This window comes from Lasioglossum baleicum, chromosome 11 (genome assembly GCF_051020765.1).
Source record: "Lasioglossum baleicum chromosome 11, iyLasBale1, whole genome shotgun sequence".
NCBI lineage: Eukaryota > Metazoa > Arthropoda > Insecta > Hymenoptera > Halictidae > Lasioglossum > Lasioglossum baleicum.
Window position 1 is genome coordinate 3,233,743 of NC_134939.1, and position 19,247 is coordinate 3,252,989.

Below are 19,247 nucleotides of genomic sequence, written 5' to 3' on the forward strand. Positions count from 1 at the left end.
CCAGCAGATTTCAATGCATTTTTCTGTCCCCAAAAGACTTTTTGACTTATATTATGACCAGACCCGTGTGTGATGAACCATCCTCTTTAGAATGAGCCCTCACCCAGCCCAAAATCTGCTCAAATAAGGACAAACAACCGATTCGCGCAGACCCACTTTTTCGATCGAAAATCTAGTAAGATTCTAGTAAATAGCAAATATCTAGCAAATAACTAGAATCTTACTAGATTTTCGATCGAAAAAGTGGGTCTGCGCGAATCGGTTGTTTGTCCTTATTTGAGCAGATTTTGGGCTGGCTGAGGGCTCATTCTAGAGAGGATGGTTCATCACACACGGGTCTGGTCATAATATAAGTCAAAAAGTCTTTTGGAGACAGAAAAATGCATTGAAATCTGCTGGTTTTTTTCCTAGATTTTTACTCTACTTTGGACACTCATATTATTAGATATAAACATAATCTCGTTAAAATCATGACCAGACCCGTGTGTGATGAACCTTCCTCTTTCGAATGAGCCCTCACCCAGCCCACAATTAGCTCAAATAAGGACAAACAACCGATCCGCGCAGACCCATGTTTCGGACCCAAAATCTAGTAAGATTCTAGTAATTTTCTAGTTCCAAATCGAGGGTAGACTAGCCCCTTAAGGGGGTAGTCCACCCTCGATTTGTAACTAGAAAATACCTAGAATATTACTAGAAAAATGGCTCGAAACATGGGTTTGCGCGCTGTCGGTTTTCGTCCTTATTTGAGCAAAGTTTGGGCTGAGTGAGGGCTTATTCTAAAGAGGAAGGTTAAACACACTGCGCCCTGGTTACGAGGTTAACGAGATTATGTTTATAACTAATAATATGAGTGCCGAAAGTAGAGAAAAAGTCTAGGAAAATAACCAGCAGATTTCAATGCATTTTTCTGTCTCCAAAAGACTTTATGACTTATGAGATAACCAGAGCGCAGCGCGTTGAACCTTCCTCTTTAGAATGAGCCCTCACCCAGCCCAAACTTTGCTCAAATAAGGACAAAAACCGACAGCGCGCAGACCCAGGTTTCGGACCCAAAATCTAGTAAGATCCTAGTTATTTGCTAGATATTTGCTATTTACTAGGATCTTACTAGATTTTGGGTCCGAAACCTGGGTCTGCGCGCTGTCGCTTTTTGTCCTTATTTGAGCAAAATTGGGCTGGGTGAGGGCTCATTCTAAAGAGGAAGGTTCAACGCGCTGCGCTCTGGTTATCTCATAAGTCATAAAGTCTTTTGGAGACAGAAAAATGCATTGAAATCTGCTGGTTATTTTCCTAGACTTTTTCTCTACTTTCGGCACTCATATTATTAGTTATAAACATAATCTCGTTAACCTCGTAACCAGGGCGCAGTGTGTTTAACCTTCCTCTTTAGCATAAGCCCTCACTCAGCCCAAAATTTTCTGAAATAAGGACGAAAACCGACAGCGCGCAAACCCATGTTTCGAGCCATTTTTCTAGTAAGATTCTAGTTCCTTTCTAGTTACAAATCGAGGGTAGACTACCCCCTTAACATCGCATCAGCTACCACAGCTCTGAGGTGAAGCGTTTGATGCGAAGCCGATGCATTAGCGGTAGATTTGAAAAAATCAGATGCAAGTAAAGCACATTATTTATTTTATATATATTAACATTAATATAATCACTGAATGAACAGCGTAACATAACAGAATATATTTTTCTTCCATTTTTGGACAATGAATTTATTATTTAGTCATTAATCAATAAATACAACAATATACAATATACAATAAACAATATAACAATTGAACACCCCAATCCCAACAAGTCATTCACGTGGCCTGATGGGGCAGTACTTCTACTAATAGATCTATATAGAGAAAAGGAAGCCGAATTTAAAAACGGCTTGAAGAGGAACATCGTAATTTGGAAGGAGATTGCAGCCCAACTGCAGCAATGTAATTATGCTGTAAATGGGCTGCAATGTTCGACAAAATTTGCCGGTCTACGTCGTATATATATTATTATTTATTTGCTAGTGTTTCTAAAACTTTTAATAAAGATTTTTGAATTTCGATATTTTCAGAATGCATTCTTTCTCTTTCCTGTTTTCTTTCTCTGTGTCTGGCTTCTTTCCTTTCCTCCGCTGCCCTCCTTTCTTCGTCTCTTTGAATTTTTCTTAATTCTCTTTCTTGTTTTAGTTCTGCTATGTGGCTTTCTAAAATGGTTTCCACCCGTCTTTTTTTAATAGGCGTACCTGTAATACATATTAATATTTTTTTTTATATTTTTTTTTAATAATATTTTTTTATATATATATTTTATTACTTTGGGATCCAACCATGGACGAGGAAGAGCTGGAACCTGGTTGGGTTATAGGTGTAATCAATTCTAGCCCTTCGCTGCATGCTACAGCTGGAGGCTGCATATAGGCCCTATCGCCAATAAGTGAATCTATGGCCTACAACCACAAAATAAATTTTATAAATCTATACATAATAGATAGTATTGTATTTACATTTTTACGTATTATACACATAAGCATATACTTACAGAATAAAAGGCCCAACTGCTATACGCGTTGCCGCTTTTATTATTTTGGTCTTTTATATTTTTATAAGTACGACGTAGACCGGCAAATTTTGTCGAACATTGCAGCCCATTTACAGCATAATTACATTGCTGCAGTTGGGCTGCAATCTCCTTCCAAATTACATTGTGTCTCTTCAAGCCGTTTTTAAATTCGGCTTCCTTTTCCCTATATAAATCTATTAGGAGAAGTACTGCCCCATCAGGCCACGTGAATGACTTGTTGGGGTGTTCAATTTCCTCACGTAATTCAGGAATAGCAGTAATAGTATCCATTTTCGTGACAAAATCGCTTGACAGAAACTGCTTTCAAATTTAGCGCTACTAACTTCGCATCAAACGCTTCACCTCAGAGCTGTGGTAGCTGATGCGCGAGAAGTGGTGGGGATCTAGGGAATTCTAAGCGATTCATGCGTTGAAGCGTGAAACGGAACGCACCCAAAGACTGCCAGCCTTATGGGGGTAGTCCACCCTGGATTTGTAACTAGAAAATACCTAGAATATTACTAGAAAAATGGCTCGAAACATGGGTTTGCTGGTTTTCAGTTAGTGTCCTTATTTGAGCAAATTTTGGGCTGGGTGAGGGCTCATTCGAAAGAGGAAGGTTCACCGCAGGGGGCTCTGGTCATGAGGTTAACGAGAATATGTTTATATCTAATAATATTAGTGTCCAAAGTAGAGTAAACATCTAGGAAAAAAAACCAGCAGATTTCAATGCATTTTTCTGTCTCCAAAAGTCTTTTTGGCTGATGGGATGACCAGAGCCCCCTGCGGTGAACCTTCCTCTTTCGAATGAGCCCTCACCCAGCCCAAAATTTGCTCAAATGAGGACACTAACTGAAAACCAGGAAACCCATGTTTTCGACCCAAAATCTAGTAAGATCCTAGTAAATAGCAAATATCTAGCAAATAACTAGAATCTTACTAGAAAAATGGCTCGAAACATGGGTTTGCTGGTTTTCAGTTAGTGTCCTCATTTGAGCAAATTTTGGGCTGGGTGAGGGCTCATTCGAAAGAGGAAGGTTCACCGCAGGGGGCTCTGGTCATGAGGTTAACGAGAATATGTTTATATCTAATAATATTAGTGTCCAAAGTAGAGTAAACATCTAGGAAAAAAAACCAGCAGATTTCAATGCATTTTTCTGTCTCCAAAAGTCTTTTTGGCTGATGGGATGACCAGAGCCCCCTGCGGTGAACCTTCCTCTTTCGAATGAGCCCTCACCCAGCCCAAAATTTGCTCAAATGAGGACACTAACTGAAAACCAGCAAACCCATGTTTCGAGCCATTTTTCTAGTAAGATTCTAGTTATTTGCTAGATATTTGCTATTTACTAGGATCTTACTAGATTTTGGGTCGAAAACATGGGTTTCCTGGTTTTCAGTTAGTGTCCTCATTTGAGCAAATTTTGGGCTGGGTGAGGGCTCATTCGAAAGAGGAAGGTTCACCGCAGGGGGCTCTGGTCATCCCATCAGCCAAAAAGACTTTTGGAGACAGAAAAATGCATTGAAATCTGCTGGTTTTTTTTCCTAGATGTTTACTCTACTTTGGACACTAATATTATTAGATATAAACATATTCTCGTTAACCTCATGACCAGAGCCCCCTGCGGTGAACCTTCCTCTTTCGAATGAGCCCTCACCCAGCCCAAAATTTGCTCAAATGAGGACACTAACTGAAAACCAGCAAACCCATGTTTCGAGCCATTTTTCTAGTAAGATTCTAGTTATTTGCTAGATATTTGCTATTTACTAGGATCTTACTAGATTTTGGGTCGAAAACATGGGTTTCCTGGTTTTCAGTTAGTGTCCTCATTTGAGCAAATTTTGGGCTGGGTGAGGGCTCATTCGAAAGAGGAAGGTTCACCGCAGGGGGCTCTGGTCATCCCATCAGCCAAAAAGACTTTTGGAGACAGAAAAATGCATTGAAATCTGCTGGTTTTTTTTCCTAGATGTTTACTCTACTTTGGACACTAATATTATTAGATATAAACATATTCTCGTTAACCTCATGACCAGAGCCCCCTGCGGTGAACCTTCCTCTTTCGAATGAGCCCTCACCCAGCCCAAAATCTGCTCAAATAAGGACAAACAACCGATTCGCGCAGACCCACTTTTTCGATCGAAAATCTAGTAAGATTCTAGTTATTTGCTAGATATTTGCTATTTACTAGAATCTTACTAGATTTTCGATCGAAAAAGTGGGTCTGCGCGAATCGGTTGTTTGTCCTTATTTGAGCAGATTTTGGGCTGCTTGAGGGCTCATTCTAAAGAGAATGGTTCATCACACACGGGTCTGGTCATAATATAAGTCAAAAAGTCTTTTGGAGACAGAAAAATGCATTGAAATCTGCTGGTTTTTTTCCTAGATTTTTACTCTACTTTGGACACTCATATTATTAGATATAAACATAATCTCGTTAAAATCATGACCAGACCCGTGTGTGATGAACTTTCCTCTTTCGAATGAGCCCTCACCCAGCCCACAATTAGCTCAAATAAGGACAAACAACCGATTCGCGCAAACCCACGTTTCGAGCCATTTTTCTAGTAAAATTCTAGTAATTTTCTAGTTACAAATCGAGGGTATACTACCCCCTTAAGGGGGTAGTCCACCCTCGATTTGTAACTAGAAAGGAACTAGAATCTTACTAGAAAAATGACTCGAAACATGGGTTTGCGCGCTGTCGGTTTTCGTCCTTATTTGAGCTAATTGTGGGCTGGATGAGGGCTTATTCTAAAGAGGAAGGTTAAACACACTGCGCCCTGGTTACGAGGTTAACGAGATTATGTTTATAACTAATAATATGAGGGCCGAAAGTAGAGAAAAAGTCTAGGAAAATAACCAGCAGATTTCAATGCATTTTTCTGTCTCCAAAAGACTTTATGACTTATGAGATGACCAGGGCGCAGCGCGTTGAACCTTCCTCTTTAGAATGAGCCCTCACACAGCCCAAACTTTGCTCAAATAAGGACAAAAACCGACAGCGCGCAGATCCACTTTTTCGATCGAAAATCTGGTAAGATTCTAGTTATTTGCTAGATATTTGCTATTTACTAGGATCTTACTAGATTTTGGGTCCGAAAAAGTGGGTCTGCGCGCTGTCGGTTTTTGTCCTTATTTGAGCAAAGTTTGGGCTGTGTGAGGGCTCATTCTAAAGAGGAAGGTTCAACGCGCTGCGCCCTGGTCATCTCATAAGTCATAAAGTCTTTTGGAGACAGAAAAATGCATTGAAATCTGCTGGTTATTTTCCTAGACTTTTTCTCTACTTTCGGCCCTCATATTATTAGTTATAAACATAATCTCGTTAACCTCGTAACCAGGGCGCAGTGTGTTTAACCTTCCTCTTTAGAATAAGCCCTCATCCAGCCCACAATTAGCTCAAATAAGGACGAAAACCGACAGCGCGCAAACCCATGTTTCGAGTCATTTTTCTAGTAAGATTCTAGTTCCTTTCTAGTTACAAATCGAGGGTGGACTACCCCCTTATGGGAGTTGGCGGGACTCGAATTTTTCGGTATTTCTTACGCCCTCTAGGATATATTTTAGCTCCATCCAGAGAAACAGAAGGCCAACGACGGCATTTTGTCGGTAAAGAAGACCACTGAGGAGATTCTCGTCGCGATGCATCGGTGTGAATGCGAATTATTACGAAACCATATCGATTATTATTGAATGTTACATTCTCTGCCATATTTCAGACGATGTTTTGGCACTATTTTAACACTATTTAGAACTTTTAGCGATGTGGTATATCAGATCACTGTACCTTTCACGTTATCCCCGCGCCCACTCGCGCCCACTTACTGGTCCCGCGGAATAACACAGGGGCTGGCAGTCTTTAATAGTATCTCGTCGGTGCTAGAACCAATACGAATCGGGTTCGACTGGTAAAACTTCTACAGCCAGTGCCGGATTAATCCAGCGCGGGGCCCGTAGCAAATGTAACCAGGAGGCCCTATGGTGTTTGCACAATAATATAATAAAACCCAATGAATGACCTTTTTTGTTGCAAAAATATCTGCGAACGATATGTCTACAGCGTTGTCAAGTCTAAAGTACGCAACGTTGTCCGATTATGAGTTTTCAATACATCCGAAAATCATCGGATGAGTGCAATCGCGAAAAGGCTCTTTTCTGCCCGTTTGCCGTAAAGAGAGCGAATACGCTAATAAGAAAGAAATCTCCTTACGTTAATAACCTTACGCTAGCTTATATTGAACTTAATTTCTTAAATTAAACCAATTGCTCTAGCTTTCCCTTTAAAATTTCAAATCGTATAGTACAATATTGAAACAGTTATCGACTTTTTTAGAGTGTCTTTAAATTTTTGTTCACTACTGTATATCGAAACGTAATAAGAAAACTATAAAAACATTAAAAACGAACACATTAGGAAGGTGTAAAAATTAAATTTTTTCAATTTAAGAATCATATTAAATACACGTAATGCGAATGGAGTATAAAATTTTTTATTCGTGCTAATAAATGCTAAAAAATTGTGTTTTATCGGTAACATTGGGTGTTGACACTGAATGGCATAGACCAGATACTATTAAAGACTGCCAGCCTTATGGGAGATACTGAGGAGATTCTCGTCGGTGAGAAGGCAAATCATCACGGAACCATATTGATCATCATGAATTGTTACATTCTGTACCGAGCAGATATTTCAGACGATGTTGGTTTCAATATTAAAAGCAAAACTCAAGGACAAAGAATTCCTAGAAATATATTATTGAAGCATAATTTTTTAGGAAAATCAACAATTCCTATTTCAAATTTTATACGAGACACCTCAGTTTGTAATTCAAAAACATTTCATAAACGAGAATTATTACCTTTCACTTTTTTATACATAAATGTTCCAAGAATCGATCTGGACAGAAATATTTTGAAAAGACTTTACTTTTTTGAATAAATTAATGCGTGCGAATGTTCATGGTTTAAAAGTTATTCTATATTTCGAGTTTTATTGTCTATTTTTACGAAAAATTTAGATGGCAAGATGGTCAAGGGAGTGCTCGTTAACATCGTTAGCAAAAGGAATTGTTATAAACATTAAACAGCCAGAAATAATAAATTTATCTGTGAATTGTATCGAATAAATGAATGCGTGCGAATGTTATGGTTTAAAAGTTATTCCGTATCACGAAAACTATTAGCCACTTTGACTAAAAAATTAGATGGTCAGATAGCCAAGGGATTGCTTGTGGACATCGCTGTAAAATAGAATTGTTATAAACATTAACCAACTGGAAATAATAAATTTATCAATAATTGTCACGGCGATCGACATCGATCGATATTCGGCAGAGTGGGGGGCGCCGCTCGAGTTCGGCTGAGTGGGGGACGCCGCTTGAGCTCGGCGGAGTGGGGGGCGCCGCTCGAGCTCGGCGGCTCGGCGAAAGCTCTCCGTGAGTCAGTCAGTCGGGGCGGGGGGACCGGCGTGAGCGGACGTGCTGCGGGACCAGGAGCGCCAGGAGAACCGGAGGGACTAGAGGTGGACCAGAGGTGGACAAGGGATCATCTACAGTTACCCTGGCCTACTTTCAACTGTTCATTCAAGGAACAACGGTAAGTTTGATTACTAATATTTTTCAAAACTTCCTTTGTCTTTTTAAACTCGTCCTTCATACTTTTGAAATTTTCATCGAGACTTTCGATGAAGACTATTGAGTCTTCTTCAAATTTATTAATTTTATTCTTTATAAAAATTACATTTTGAGCGTCCCACTCGTATGCAGGATTATAATTGCTCTTGTGAACTGCTTCGTTGGTTGTATTCGCACTTCTGTGCGGGTTTACAACTGCTCTCATGAGCTGGTTCTTTGGTTGTATTCGCGCTCATGTGCATGGTTAGGTTTGCGCTTACGTGCGGGGTTATATTTGCTCTTGTGAGCTGGTTTCTGGTTGTATTCGCACTCATGTGCAGAATTATAATTGGTCTTGTGACCTGGTTGTGTTCGCACTCCTCTACAGGATTATAAATTATAATTGCCCTTGTGAACAAGTTGTATTCGCACTCATGTGCATGGTTAGGTTTGCGCTTATGTGCGGGTTTATATTTGCTCTCGTGAGCTGGTTACATTCGCATTCGTGTGCGTGATTTAATTCCGTATTCAACTGCATTGTTTCTAAATACGATTAGTCTGTTTCAGCTAGATTACAACAGCCCGCTGCTAACAAAGACGACACACCAAATGAAGAGGACACATCAACGAAGAGGAAGAAGACTACAGTGTATTTTGAAGTTAGTTATATATGATCTATGTATTAAGATTGTATATCATCGTTGTAAATATGTCGTGTTTCACAAGTCCCTCTTCCTACAAATTTTCTCATCTTGTTTGAAATTGGCATTCCTCCGATCGGAGGTCCCCCAGGGGCTCACTCACGGATGGGGCCGTGAGTGAGTACGGGGTGTAGCGTCCCCGGGGCACCCGAATCGCCTATAGGCCGCACCCGTGTGCGGGGTTAGTTTGGCTCTCGTGAGCTGGTGTTAGGTTGGCTCTCGTGAGCTGGTTAGATTCGCACTCGTGTGCGGGGTTAATTTGACTCTCGTGAGCTGGTTAGATTCGCACTCGTGTGCGGGGTTAATTTGGCTCTCGTGAGCTGGTTAGATTCGCACTCGTGTGCGGGGTTAATTTGGCTCTCGTGAGCTGGTTAGATTCGCATTCGTGTGCGGGGTTAGTTTGGTTCTCGTGAACTGGTTCTAGGTTTGCACTCGTGTGCAGGGTTATGTATTGTTATGTCTAACTATATTATTAGTCTGTTTCAGCTAGGATACACCAAGAAGAAGTCATACCAAGAAGAAGACATACCAAGAAGAAGACATACCAAGAAGAGGACACACCAAGAAGACTGCGGCGTATTCTTAAGTTAGTTTTATTTGCCGAGCAATTATTGTCTTAGCGTCACCCCCGAACCTGAGCCTTCTGCTCAGGCTCATGTTTCTTATTTGCGAATCAAAGCCTTCTGCTTTGATTCTTCCCCTTTTGCGATTTAGTTGTTTGGTCCCCAATAATTGCTCGGCTTGCGTGCGTTAATTTTTAAGAGCTTGTACTATGCCCATCTGTATATACCCATAATATTGTAGTAATTATTGGCAATGGTATTATTTGCTCGATTTAACGTTTTTGGTTTAATCTCTAAATCTGTAATACCATATACATATGCATATCTAGTTATCAGGATATCAGGATACAAAGGTATCAGCATATCAGTTTAGCAGTATATCGCATATCACTATATATGTATATCAGTATAGAATTACCATAACAATGAATCAGTATAATACCAATGCCAATAATTAATTGCGTGCGTGCGGTAATTTTTAAGCTCGTATATCTTTGTTGTAAATATGTCGAGTAATTATTGCAATAACGTCACTTTACTCGACTCGTATTTTTGACTCCGACACAGCCCTCTGCTGTGTCGGACCTTGCTTGTATGTACCAGACCGGTTGGAGCCGGTATTCGGCGTCGATACATTGAGAGGGGTGGTTCATTGAGACCTGTTCACTCGTATTGCCATTCTCTCTGTTCGTAATCCTACCCGAGTCACCTCAACGCTGTGCGTTGCCTGGTGGCAGGTAGTTGGCAGAGAAATTCTCTGTTCGTCATCCTACCCACGTTACCTCAATGCATTGCGTTGCCTGGTGGCAGGTAGTTGGCAGAGAGGTGGTTCTACGTTTGAACACTTCTCACTGTCCATTCCTCTTGGTGAGGACACGTCGGGTATCGGCTCTGACCGGAGCTGCACTGCAAGCATTGTACGCGCCGCGTCACCTTCGAACTAGAGCCCTCTGCTCTGGTTCGCTCTTGTTTCTCACTTTGAAAGAATCAGAGCCTTCTGCCTGATTTGCCTTTAATCCCCCGTGGATCGGAGACTTCTTGTCCGATTCACACCTTTTGCCCCGCGATAATTACTCGACATACTTGCGTAATTTAGTATTAAGTCTGTCGTTGTAAGAAGGGGAGGCAGAAGGAATATTGCATTCGGTCTGACTCCCTTTCGGGTCTCTCGTGCAGCAACCTCCTCGTGGTGAGACCTGGGCAATCGGTATTATCCTTTATTTGTAAGAACTTCTAGTCTCTTATGAATAAAGGATAATACCGAGCTAATAGCTGCACATTGCACATGTACAATTTTCGATAAGATTGTGTACTAGAATTTAAGACTTGCGAGATATAGAAACATATGTATTTCATTACATTGTATGTGAATTTACTTTGAGGTAGCTTGCTGTCGGCCAAGGGTACACCAATGCTTTCTGCGTTTACCCTTGGCCCGCCTTGAGTTCGTTATTTTTTAACGAATTTTTAAACAGGCGAATCGCGCCTCCCGCGAAGAATATGCGAAACGCGCGTCCAGCGAAAACAGGTGAAGCGCGCGTCCAGCGAAAACAGACGAAACGCGCCTCCCGCGAAGAATAGAATTTTTCTACGAAAAAACAGACGAATAACATCGAGACAAAAGACAAGTACGTCAATGTGGGGGCCGAGCCAGCGGAGGGAAAACGGCCCACGGTCCACTATTCTAGCATCACTATCACTGCCGGCAATAGTTCTTGAGAAGCGCTCCCGTCCACTTGCGACTTCAAACTTCTCCAAACTTCAAGCATCATGGATAAAGTAAGCTTGAATTTTTAGTTTCTAGTTGACGAAATGTTTGATCGTATCGTTACAGTGTCTCGCACAGCCTACGAATGTCAGCGACAATCGTCTGGTTTTTTCTTTCCATTCTTTGATTATTGATATTAATATTCTCTTTCAATGTTCATACATTTCAGAATCAACAACGTCCAAAAAGGCAACCACAGTTGCCAGCAAAATATAAAGAAGACTCGGGGAAGGCAGGGCCATCCAACAAAATACGAAAGAAGCAGCCCGTTGCGAAGGAGCAGCAAAAACCCCCCTCACGCGAGGATATGTTGCTACTACTGCAGGCCAGTATGGAGTCGTCGGATCCGCAGGTGAACGTCGAATTCCCACCGAATCCTTTGATCCAGAATCGTTCACCAACGTCCAACAATCCCAAACCTTCCTCCGCCGCTTCTACACCACTTTCCATCCCCATCCCGACTCCGACACTCCAGGTGCCTCCTCCGCAGCAAGACAGGTGAGAAGCACGAGTTGCACATTTGTTTTTAAATTTAGTAATAATTGTAATTAAATTGTATAGTAAATGGTATCACGTTTGTATTTGTTTTAGTATCACGATACTGCTGCATCTTGTTCAGCAGTTGGGGCAAAGGATTGAGTAAGTAATACAATAACAATTACAATTAATTGATTGTAATTAATTAATATTAATTTATGAACCTTTTCTTTCAGTATGGGACTGCAACAATTGGAGCAGAAGGTGGAGTAAGTAACACGTGGTTATATATGTATTCGCTAGCATGTAATAATTGTAATTAATTAATATTAATTTATCAATTTCTCAACCTTTCGTTCAGTATGGGACTGCAGCAATTGGAGCAAAAGGTGGAGTAAGTAACACGTGGTTATATATATAATAATTGTAATTAATTAATATAAATGTAATAATTTAACAACCTTTATTGTTTTAGAATGAGTATGAAGCAATTGGAGAAGAAGAAGAAGAAGGTAAGTAACACGTGGTTTTATATATAATGATTGTAATTAATTAATATTAATGTAAATATTAATATTAATATAAATAATAAATCTACAACCACATCAGGAAAATAACTGGGATGCTAAAGGTCGAGTATCTGGGGCAACGACCGCACTGGCTACCGCTAGAGTCTGCAGAGGATGTGCAGAAATTTGAAAATTGTCCCGGTAGCGACTTCCACAGTGTCGTAAGTATATATATTGCAATAAAGGAGACTATTGTGTTATTAGTTTATGAATATAGAAAGTAATGTTTATTTTTTTTCAGGTTGGGTATTTGCACCAATTAGGAGGGCACTCGTTCCGAGAAGCTGTCAGGGCTAGTTGCGACGATGCCCTCTCTGACACTGTGGCATTGTCGCACACATGGACGGGCATCCATGGAACCCGCCCGCTGTATAAAACGCGGATAGTGAGGGCCATCTACGGTAAGTATTGTACATCTCTTATTCAGTAGAATGTAATTATTAATTTATCGATTAATATTTTTATTTAAATGAATGTTACAAAAGCTACTTTCCGGTCAGCCGCGTATCCAAAGGCTACGAAGGCTGATTTCGCGGATGCCGGGAAGGCGGCGCTCAAAGCCGCAAAGCAGCGGGCGGCACGGCCATCGGCACGTGAACTCTCCGCCGACGCCCTCGCCGTAGCCGACGCTCGCGCTTGCTGGACAGGCCGCGACGACGACGACGACGTCCACTATAACAACAATTGCAATGACGACCACTGTAACGGAAACGGCGACGTTATCAACTACGTCTTTGACAATAATGACGACGATGCCGTCTTCGAGTACCTCCGTGCCGAACACGGTGACGGCACCGACTTAGAGTACCTCGAACCGGAGTACAACGACACGTGACGTTAATTGACGATACTGGGCGACCTACTCGCACAATCTCGCTAGTATTACGGATGTCAGACTACCTCGCTGGGTGGGGAGAAATTGACGTAAAATGTATTTGTTGATTCTTTGCGTCGATCAACAAAGGCGGGCGGAATGTTTTAATTGTTGTACCATTTACTATCATTATTGTAATTATTGTAATTAGAGACTCGCTATTAATATTATATTGTCATTATTAATTATTATTAATTATTATTATTAATAAATGCTGTTACCATTTTTAACCCTCTCTCAATGAACGGGCAAAAGAGAGCCTCTTCGTGATTGCACTCATCCGATGATTTTCGGATGTATTGAAAACTCATAATCGGACAACGTTGCGTACTTTAGACTTGACAACGCTGTAGACATATCGTTCGCAGATATTTTTGCTACAAAAAAAGTCATTCATTGGGTTTTATTATATTATTGTGCAAACCATAGGGCCTCCTGGTTACATTTGCTACGGGCCCCGCGCTGGATTAATCCGGCACTGGCTGTAGAAGTTTTACCAGTCGAACCCGATTCGCATTGGTTCTAGTTTTCGAATTCACCGTTCTCAAAGCGTAGAGGACGCTAAAATCACTGGCATTTTAAGGTGTCGGTACTTCAGATTCAGAGGCCTGCTTACAGAGCCTCCCGGGCAGACATCGCGCTGCCGAATAATGTAAATTACGCCTCGAAAACGCAAAAGAAGGCCACTTGGGCGAGCTCACGCACTAGATTGATCTTTTATCTAGCGATTGTGACTACGTAGGGGTCTCAAATGTGCATTAGCGAGACGAATAACGTCGGGAGCTGAACCCTTGTTATCCGTCTAGGCACACGCACACGCTTCCCGAGCGGTGAGCTGTGCTACACACTCTCACTCGAGCACACCAACGCAGCATCATCGTCAGCCGTATAGTGACGTCACGTTTGCGTATGAAGCCTAACTTACCGGCAACACTTCTCAACCCCCGGTTTATCGATACCGTGATTGCATTGCCTGGTGACCGAATCACCGACGAGATACTATTAAAGACTGCCAGCCTTATGGGAGTTGGCGAGCCCGAATTTTTCGGTGTTTCTTACGCCCTCTAGGATATATTCTGGCTCCATCCAGAGAAACAGAAGGCCAACGACGGCATTTTGTCGGTGAAGAAGACCACTGAGGAGATTCTCGTTGCGATGCATCGGCGAGAATGCGAATTATCACGAAACTATATCGATTATTATTAAATGTTACATTCTCCGCCATATTTCAGACGATGTTTTGGCATTATTGTGGCACTATTTCGAATTTTTAGCGACGTGGTATATCAGATCACTGTAACTTTCACGTTTTCCCCGCGCCCGTTGCGCCCGGTTACCGGGCTCGCTGAATAGCACAGGGGCTGGCAGTCTTTAATAGTATCTCGTCGGTGACCGAATGACAAGAACCAGACTTCAGCGCTCGTAGCGGAAAAATGCCGGAGGTGTAGTTTCAGAGGACCGTCCCTTCTGAGTGTATGCTTCGGCCACCGACGTCGGTGCTTCGGCTCTAGACGAACGGTCGGTTTAAATACGTTTGTTTTAACATAATAAACATTGCATTGACATTGTATGTGTCCCCGCTAGCGCGTGAGATTCCCACCGTTTCTATAAGGATCCCACTTCTCTCGATATGTAAGAAAATGTTTGTCTCTTGACAGTGGCAGCACTTCTCGCGGCTCCGCTACATGCTGGCGAATAATGCAAATTATGCCTCGAAAACGCAAAAGTAGGCCACTTTTACGAGCTCGCGCGCTAGATTGATCTTTTATCTAGCGATTGTAACTACGTACGGGCCCCAAATGTGCATTAGCGAGACGGATACCATCTAGAGCCGGACCCTTGCAATCTCGTGTACGTATACAGTGTCTAGCGGTGTGTGAGTGTGCCACCACACTCTCGCTCGAGCCGAGTCTACACCCTTAAAGCGTAGAGGACGCTAAAATCACTGGCATTTTAAGGTGTCGGTACTTCAGATTCCTATGGACACCAAGTCCCATAAGGTGTCAGGTCTATTCTTATATCTCGTCTGTGGTTATATCGCACGAAGCATCGGTTGAAGCTAGTTCTGATTTACGCCACAGGCTAGTAAAGGTTCTGTTTCATGCTGCTGCATGGTATGGTCACAGACGAGATATAGGAATAGACCTGACACCTTATGGGACTTGGTGTCCATAGGAATCTGAAGTACCGACACCTTAAAATGCCAGTGATTTTAGCGTCCTCTACGCTTTAAGAACGGTGAATCCGAAAACTAGAACCAATACGAATCGGGTTCGACTGGTAAAACTTCTACAGCCAGTGCCGGATTAATCCAGCGCGGGGCCCGTAGCAAATGTAACCAGGAGGCCCTATGGTGTTTGCACAATAATATAATAAAACCCAATGAATGACCTTTTTTGTTGCAAAAATATCTGCGAACGATATGTCTACAGCGTTGTCAAGTCTAAAGTACGCAACGTTGTCCGATTATGAGTTTTCAATACATCCGAAAATCATCGGATGAGTGCAATCGCGAAAAGGCTCTTTTCTGCCCGTTTGCCGTAATTAGAGCGAATACGCTAATAAGAAAGAAATCTCCTTACGTTAATAACCTTACGCTAGCTTATATTGAACTTAATTTCTTAAATTAAACCAATTGCTCTAGCTTTCCCTTTAAAATTTCAAATCGTATAGTACAATATTGAAACAGTTATCGACTTTTTTAGAGTGTCTTTAAATTTAAGAAACGTAATAAGAAAACTATAAAAACATTAAAAACGAACACATTAGGAAGGTGTAAAAATTAAATTTTTTCAATTTAAGAATCATATTAAATACACGTAATGCGAATGGAGTATAAAATTTTTTATTCGTGCTAATAAATGCTAAAAAATTGTGTTTTATCGGTAACATTGGGTGTTGACACTGAATGGCATAGACCAGATACTATTAAAGACTGCCAGCCTTATGGGAGATACTGAGGAGATTCTCGTCGGTGAGAAGACAAATCGTCACGGAACCATATTGATCATCATGAATTGTTACATTCTGTACCGAGCAGATATTTCAGACGATGTTGGTTTCAATATTAAAAGCAAAACTCAAGGACAAAGAATTCCTAGAAATATATTATTGAAGCATAATTTTTTAGGAAAATCAACAATTCCTATTTCAAATTTTATACGAGACACCTCAGTTTGTAATTCAAAAACATTTCATAAACGAGAATTATTACCTTTCACTTTTTTATACATAAATGTTCCAAGAATCGATCTGGACAGAAATATTTTGAAAAGACTTTACTTTTTTGAATAAATTAATGCTTGCGAATGTTCATGGTTTAAAAGTTATTCTATATTTCGAGTTTTATTGTCTATTTTTACGAAAAATTTAGATGGCAAGATGGTCAAGGGAGTGCTCGTTAACATCGTTAGCAAAAGGAATTGTTATAAACATTAAACAGCCAGAAATAATAAATTTATCTGTGAATTGTATCGAATAAATGAATGTGTGCGAATGTTATGGTTTAAAAGTTATTACGTATCACGAAAACTATTAGCCACTTTGACTAAAAAATTAGGTGGTCAGATAGCCAAGGGATTGCTTGTGGACATCGCTGTAAAATAGAATTGTTATAAACATTAACCAACTGGAAATAATAAATTTATCAATAATTGTCACGGCGATCGACATCGATCGATAGTCGGCAGAGTGGGGGGCGCCGCTTGAGCTCGGCGGAGTGGGGGGCGCCGCTCGAACTCGGCGGCTCGGCGAGAGCTCTCCGTCAGTCAGTCAGTCGGGGCGGGGGGACCGGCGTGAGCGGACGTGCTGCGGGACCAGGAGCGCCAGGAGAACCGGAGGGACCAGAGGTTGACCAGAGGTGGACAAGGGATCATCTACAGTTACCCTGGCCTACTTTCAACTGTTCATTCAAGGAACAACGGTAAGTTTGATTACTAATATTTTTCAAAGCTTCCTTTGTCTTTTCAAACTTGTCCTTCATACTTTTGAAATTTTCATCGAGACTTTCGATGAAGACTATTGAGTCTTCTTCAAATTTATTAATTTTATTCTTTATAAAAATTACATTTTGAGCGTCCCACTCGTATGCAGGATTATAATTGCTCTTGTGAACTGCTTCGTTGGTTGTATTCGCACTTCTGTGCGGGTTTACAACTGCTCTCATGAGCTGGTTCTTTGGTTGTATTCGCGCTCATGTGCATGGTTAGGTTTGCGCTTACGTGCGGGGTTATATTTGCTCTTGTGAGCTGGTTTCTGGTTGTATTCGCACTCATGTGCAGAATTATAATTGGTCTTGTGACCTGGTTGTGTTCGCACTCCTCTACAGGATTATAAATTATAATTGCCCTTGTGAACAAGTTGTATTCGCACTCATGTGCATGGTTAGGTTTGCGCTTATGTGCGGGTTTATATTTGCTCTCGTGAGCTGGTTACATTCGCATTCGTGTGCGTGATTTAATTCCGTATTCAACTGCATTGTTTCTAAATACGATTAGTCTGTTTCAGCTAGATTACAACAGCCCGCTGCTAACAAAGACGACACACCAAATGAAGAGGACACATCAACGAAGAGGAAGAAGACTACAGTGTATTTTGAAGTTAGTTATATACGATCTATGTATTAAGATTGTATATCATCGTTGTAAATATGTCGTGTTTCACAAGTCCCTCTTCCTACAAATTTTCTCATCTTGTTTGAAATTGGCATTCCTCCGATCGGAGGTCCCCCAGGGGCTCACTCACGGATGGGGCCGTGAGTGAGTACGGGGTGTAGCGTCCCCGGGGCACCCGAATCGCCTATAGGCCGCACCCGTGTGCGGGGTTAGTTTGGCTCTCGTGAGCTGGTGTTAGGTTGGCTCTCGTGAGCTGGTTAGATTCGCACTCGTGTGCGGGGTTAATTTGACTCTCGTGAGCTGGTTAGATTCGCACTCGTGTGCGGGGTTAGTTTGGTTCTCGTGAACTGGTTCTAGGTTTGCTCTCGTGAGCGGGTATTAGGTTTGCACTCGTGTGCAGGGTTATGTATTGTTATGTCTAACTATATTATTAGTCTGTTTCAGCTAGGATAAACCAAGAAGAAGTCATACCAAGAAGAAGACATACCAAGAAGAAGACATACCAAGAAGAGGACACACCAAGAAGACTGCGGCGTATTCTTAAGTTAGTTTTATTTGCCGAGCAATTATTGTCTTAGCGTCACCCCCGAACCTGAGCCTTCTGCTCAGGCTCATGTTTCTTATTTGCGAATCAAAGCCTTCTGCTTTGATTCTTCCCCTTTTGCGATTTAGTTGTTTGGTCCCCAATAATTGCTCGGCTTGCGTGCGTTAATTTTTAAGAGCTTGTACTATGCCCATCTGTATATACCCATAATATTGTAGTAATTATTGGCAATGGTATTATTTGCTCGATTTAACGTTTTTGGTTTAATCTCTAAATCTGTAATACCATATACATATGCATATCTAGTTATCAGGATATCAGGATACAAAGGTATCAGCATATCAGTTTAGCAGTATATCGCATATCACTATATATGTATATCAGTATAGAATTACCATAACAATGAATCAGTATAATACCAATGCCAATAATTAATTGCGTGCGTGCGGTAATTTTTAAGCTCGTATATCTTTGTTGTAAATATGTCGAGTAATTATTGCAATAACGTCACTTTACTCGACTCGTATTTTTGACTCCGACACAGCCCTCTGCTGTGTCGGACCTTGCTTGTATGTACCAGACCGGTTGGAGCCGGTATTCGGCGTCGATACATTGAGAGGGGTGGTTCATTGAGACCTGTTCACTCGTATTGCCATTCTCTCTGTTCGTAATCCTACCCGAGTCACCTCAACGCTTTGCGTTGCCTGGTGGCAGGTAGTTGGCAGAGAAATTCTCTGTTCGTCATCCTACCCACGTTACCTCAATGCATTGCGTTGCCTGGTGGCAGGTAGTTGGCAGAGAGGTGGTTCTACGTTTGAACACTTCTCACTGTCCATTCCTCTTGGTGAGGACACGTCGGGTATCGGCTCTGACCGGAGCTGCACTGCAAGCATTGTACGCGCCGCGTCACCTTCGAACTAGAGCCCTCTGCTCTGGTTCGCTCTTGTTTCTCACTTTGAAAGAATCAGAGCCTTCTGC

The 19,247-nt window shown here is 41.5% G+C and overlaps 3 protein-coding genes across 7 annotated transcripts in view; 1 reads left to right on the forward strand and 2 right to left on the reverse strand.

The window, feature by feature from the left end:
- LOC143213308 (sorting nexin-29) overlaps positions 1 to 19,247 on the reverse strand; it is a 35,616-nt gene that overhangs the window by 10,613 nt on the left and 5,756 nt on the right. The window lies entirely within an intron of this gene.
- Positions 1,542 to 3,332, reverse strand: LOC143213341 (uncharacterized). 2 transcript variants are annotated; one of them, XM_076433092.1, is made up of 3 exons: positions 2,533 to 3,092; positions 2,308 to 2,440; positions 1,542 to 2,236 (listed from the first exon to the last, which is right to left on the reverse strand). In XM_076433092.1, the coding sequence occupies exons 1-3, from the start codon at positions 2,842 to 2,844 to the stop codon at positions 2,004 to 2,006; spliced, it is 678 nt and encodes a 225-aa protein (XP_076289207.1). In that variant the 5' UTR covers positions 2,845 to 3,092; the 3' UTR covers positions 1,542 to 2,003. The 2 variants fall into 2 exon arrangements, with proteins under 2 accessions (XP_076289207.1, XP_076289208.1); XM_076433093.1 differs by having other exon boundaries at positions 2,063 to 2,236; positions 2,321 to 2,440; positions 2,533 to 3,332.
- On the forward strand, positions 10,592 to 13,352 carry LOC143213317 (uncharacterized). 3 transcript variants are annotated; one of them, XM_076433058.1, is made up of 8 exons: positions 10,592 to 11,203; positions 11,362 to 11,690; positions 11,784 to 11,831; positions 11,906 to 11,938; positions 12,031 to 12,063; positions 12,145 to 12,181; positions 12,279 to 12,399; positions 12,480 to 12,621. In XM_076433058.1, the coding sequence occupies exons 1-7, from the start codon at positions 11,195 to 11,197 to the stop codon at positions 12,366 to 12,368; spliced, it is 579 nt and encodes a 192-aa protein (XP_076289173.1). In that variant the 5' UTR covers positions 10,592 to 11,194; the 3' UTR covers positions 12,369 to 12,399; positions 12,480 to 12,621. The 3 variants fall into 3 exon arrangements, with proteins under 3 accessions (XP_076289173.1, XP_076289172.1, XP_076289171.1); XM_076433057.1 differs by lacking the exons at positions 10,592 to 11,203; positions 11,362 to 11,690 and adding an exon at positions 12,724 to 13,352 and having other exon boundaries at positions 11,796 to 11,831; positions 12,480 to 12,639; XM_076433056.1 differs by lacking the exons at positions 10,592 to 11,203; positions 11,362 to 11,690 and adding an exon at positions 12,721 to 13,351 and having other exon boundaries at positions 11,796 to 11,831; positions 12,480 to 12,639.

What these genes read in the sequence shown, in the direction of transcription:
- LOC143213341 (XM_076433092.1), bottom strand. Translation starts at nt 2,844, where the DNA reads ATGGATACTATTACTGCTATTCCTGAATTACGTGAGGAAATTGAACAC. An exon ending in GCAGTTGGGCCTTTTATTCT is followed by an intron (nt 2,441 to 2,532) that starts GTAAGTATATGC and finishes TTGTGGTTGTAG; the next exon opens with GCCATAGATTCACTTATTGG. An exon ending in GTCCATGGTTGGATCCCAAA is followed by an intron (nt 2,237 to 2,307) that starts GTAATAAAATAT and finishes TATGTATTACAG; the next exon opens with GTACGCCTATTAAAAAAAGA.
- LOC143213317 (XM_076433056.1), top strand. Translation starts at nt 12,292, where the DNA reads ATGCTAAAGGTCGAGTATCTGGGGCAACGACCGCACTGGCTACCGCTA. An exon ending in GTAGCGACTTCCACAGTGTC is followed by an intron (nt 12,400 to 12,479) that starts GTAAGTATATAT and finishes ATTTTTTTTCAG; the next exon opens with GTTGGGTATTTGCACCAATT. An exon ending in GATAGTGAGGGCCATCTACG is followed by an intron (nt 12,640 to 12,720) that starts GTAAGTATTGTA and finishes TGAATGTTACAA; the next exon opens with AAGCTACTTTCCGGTCAGCC.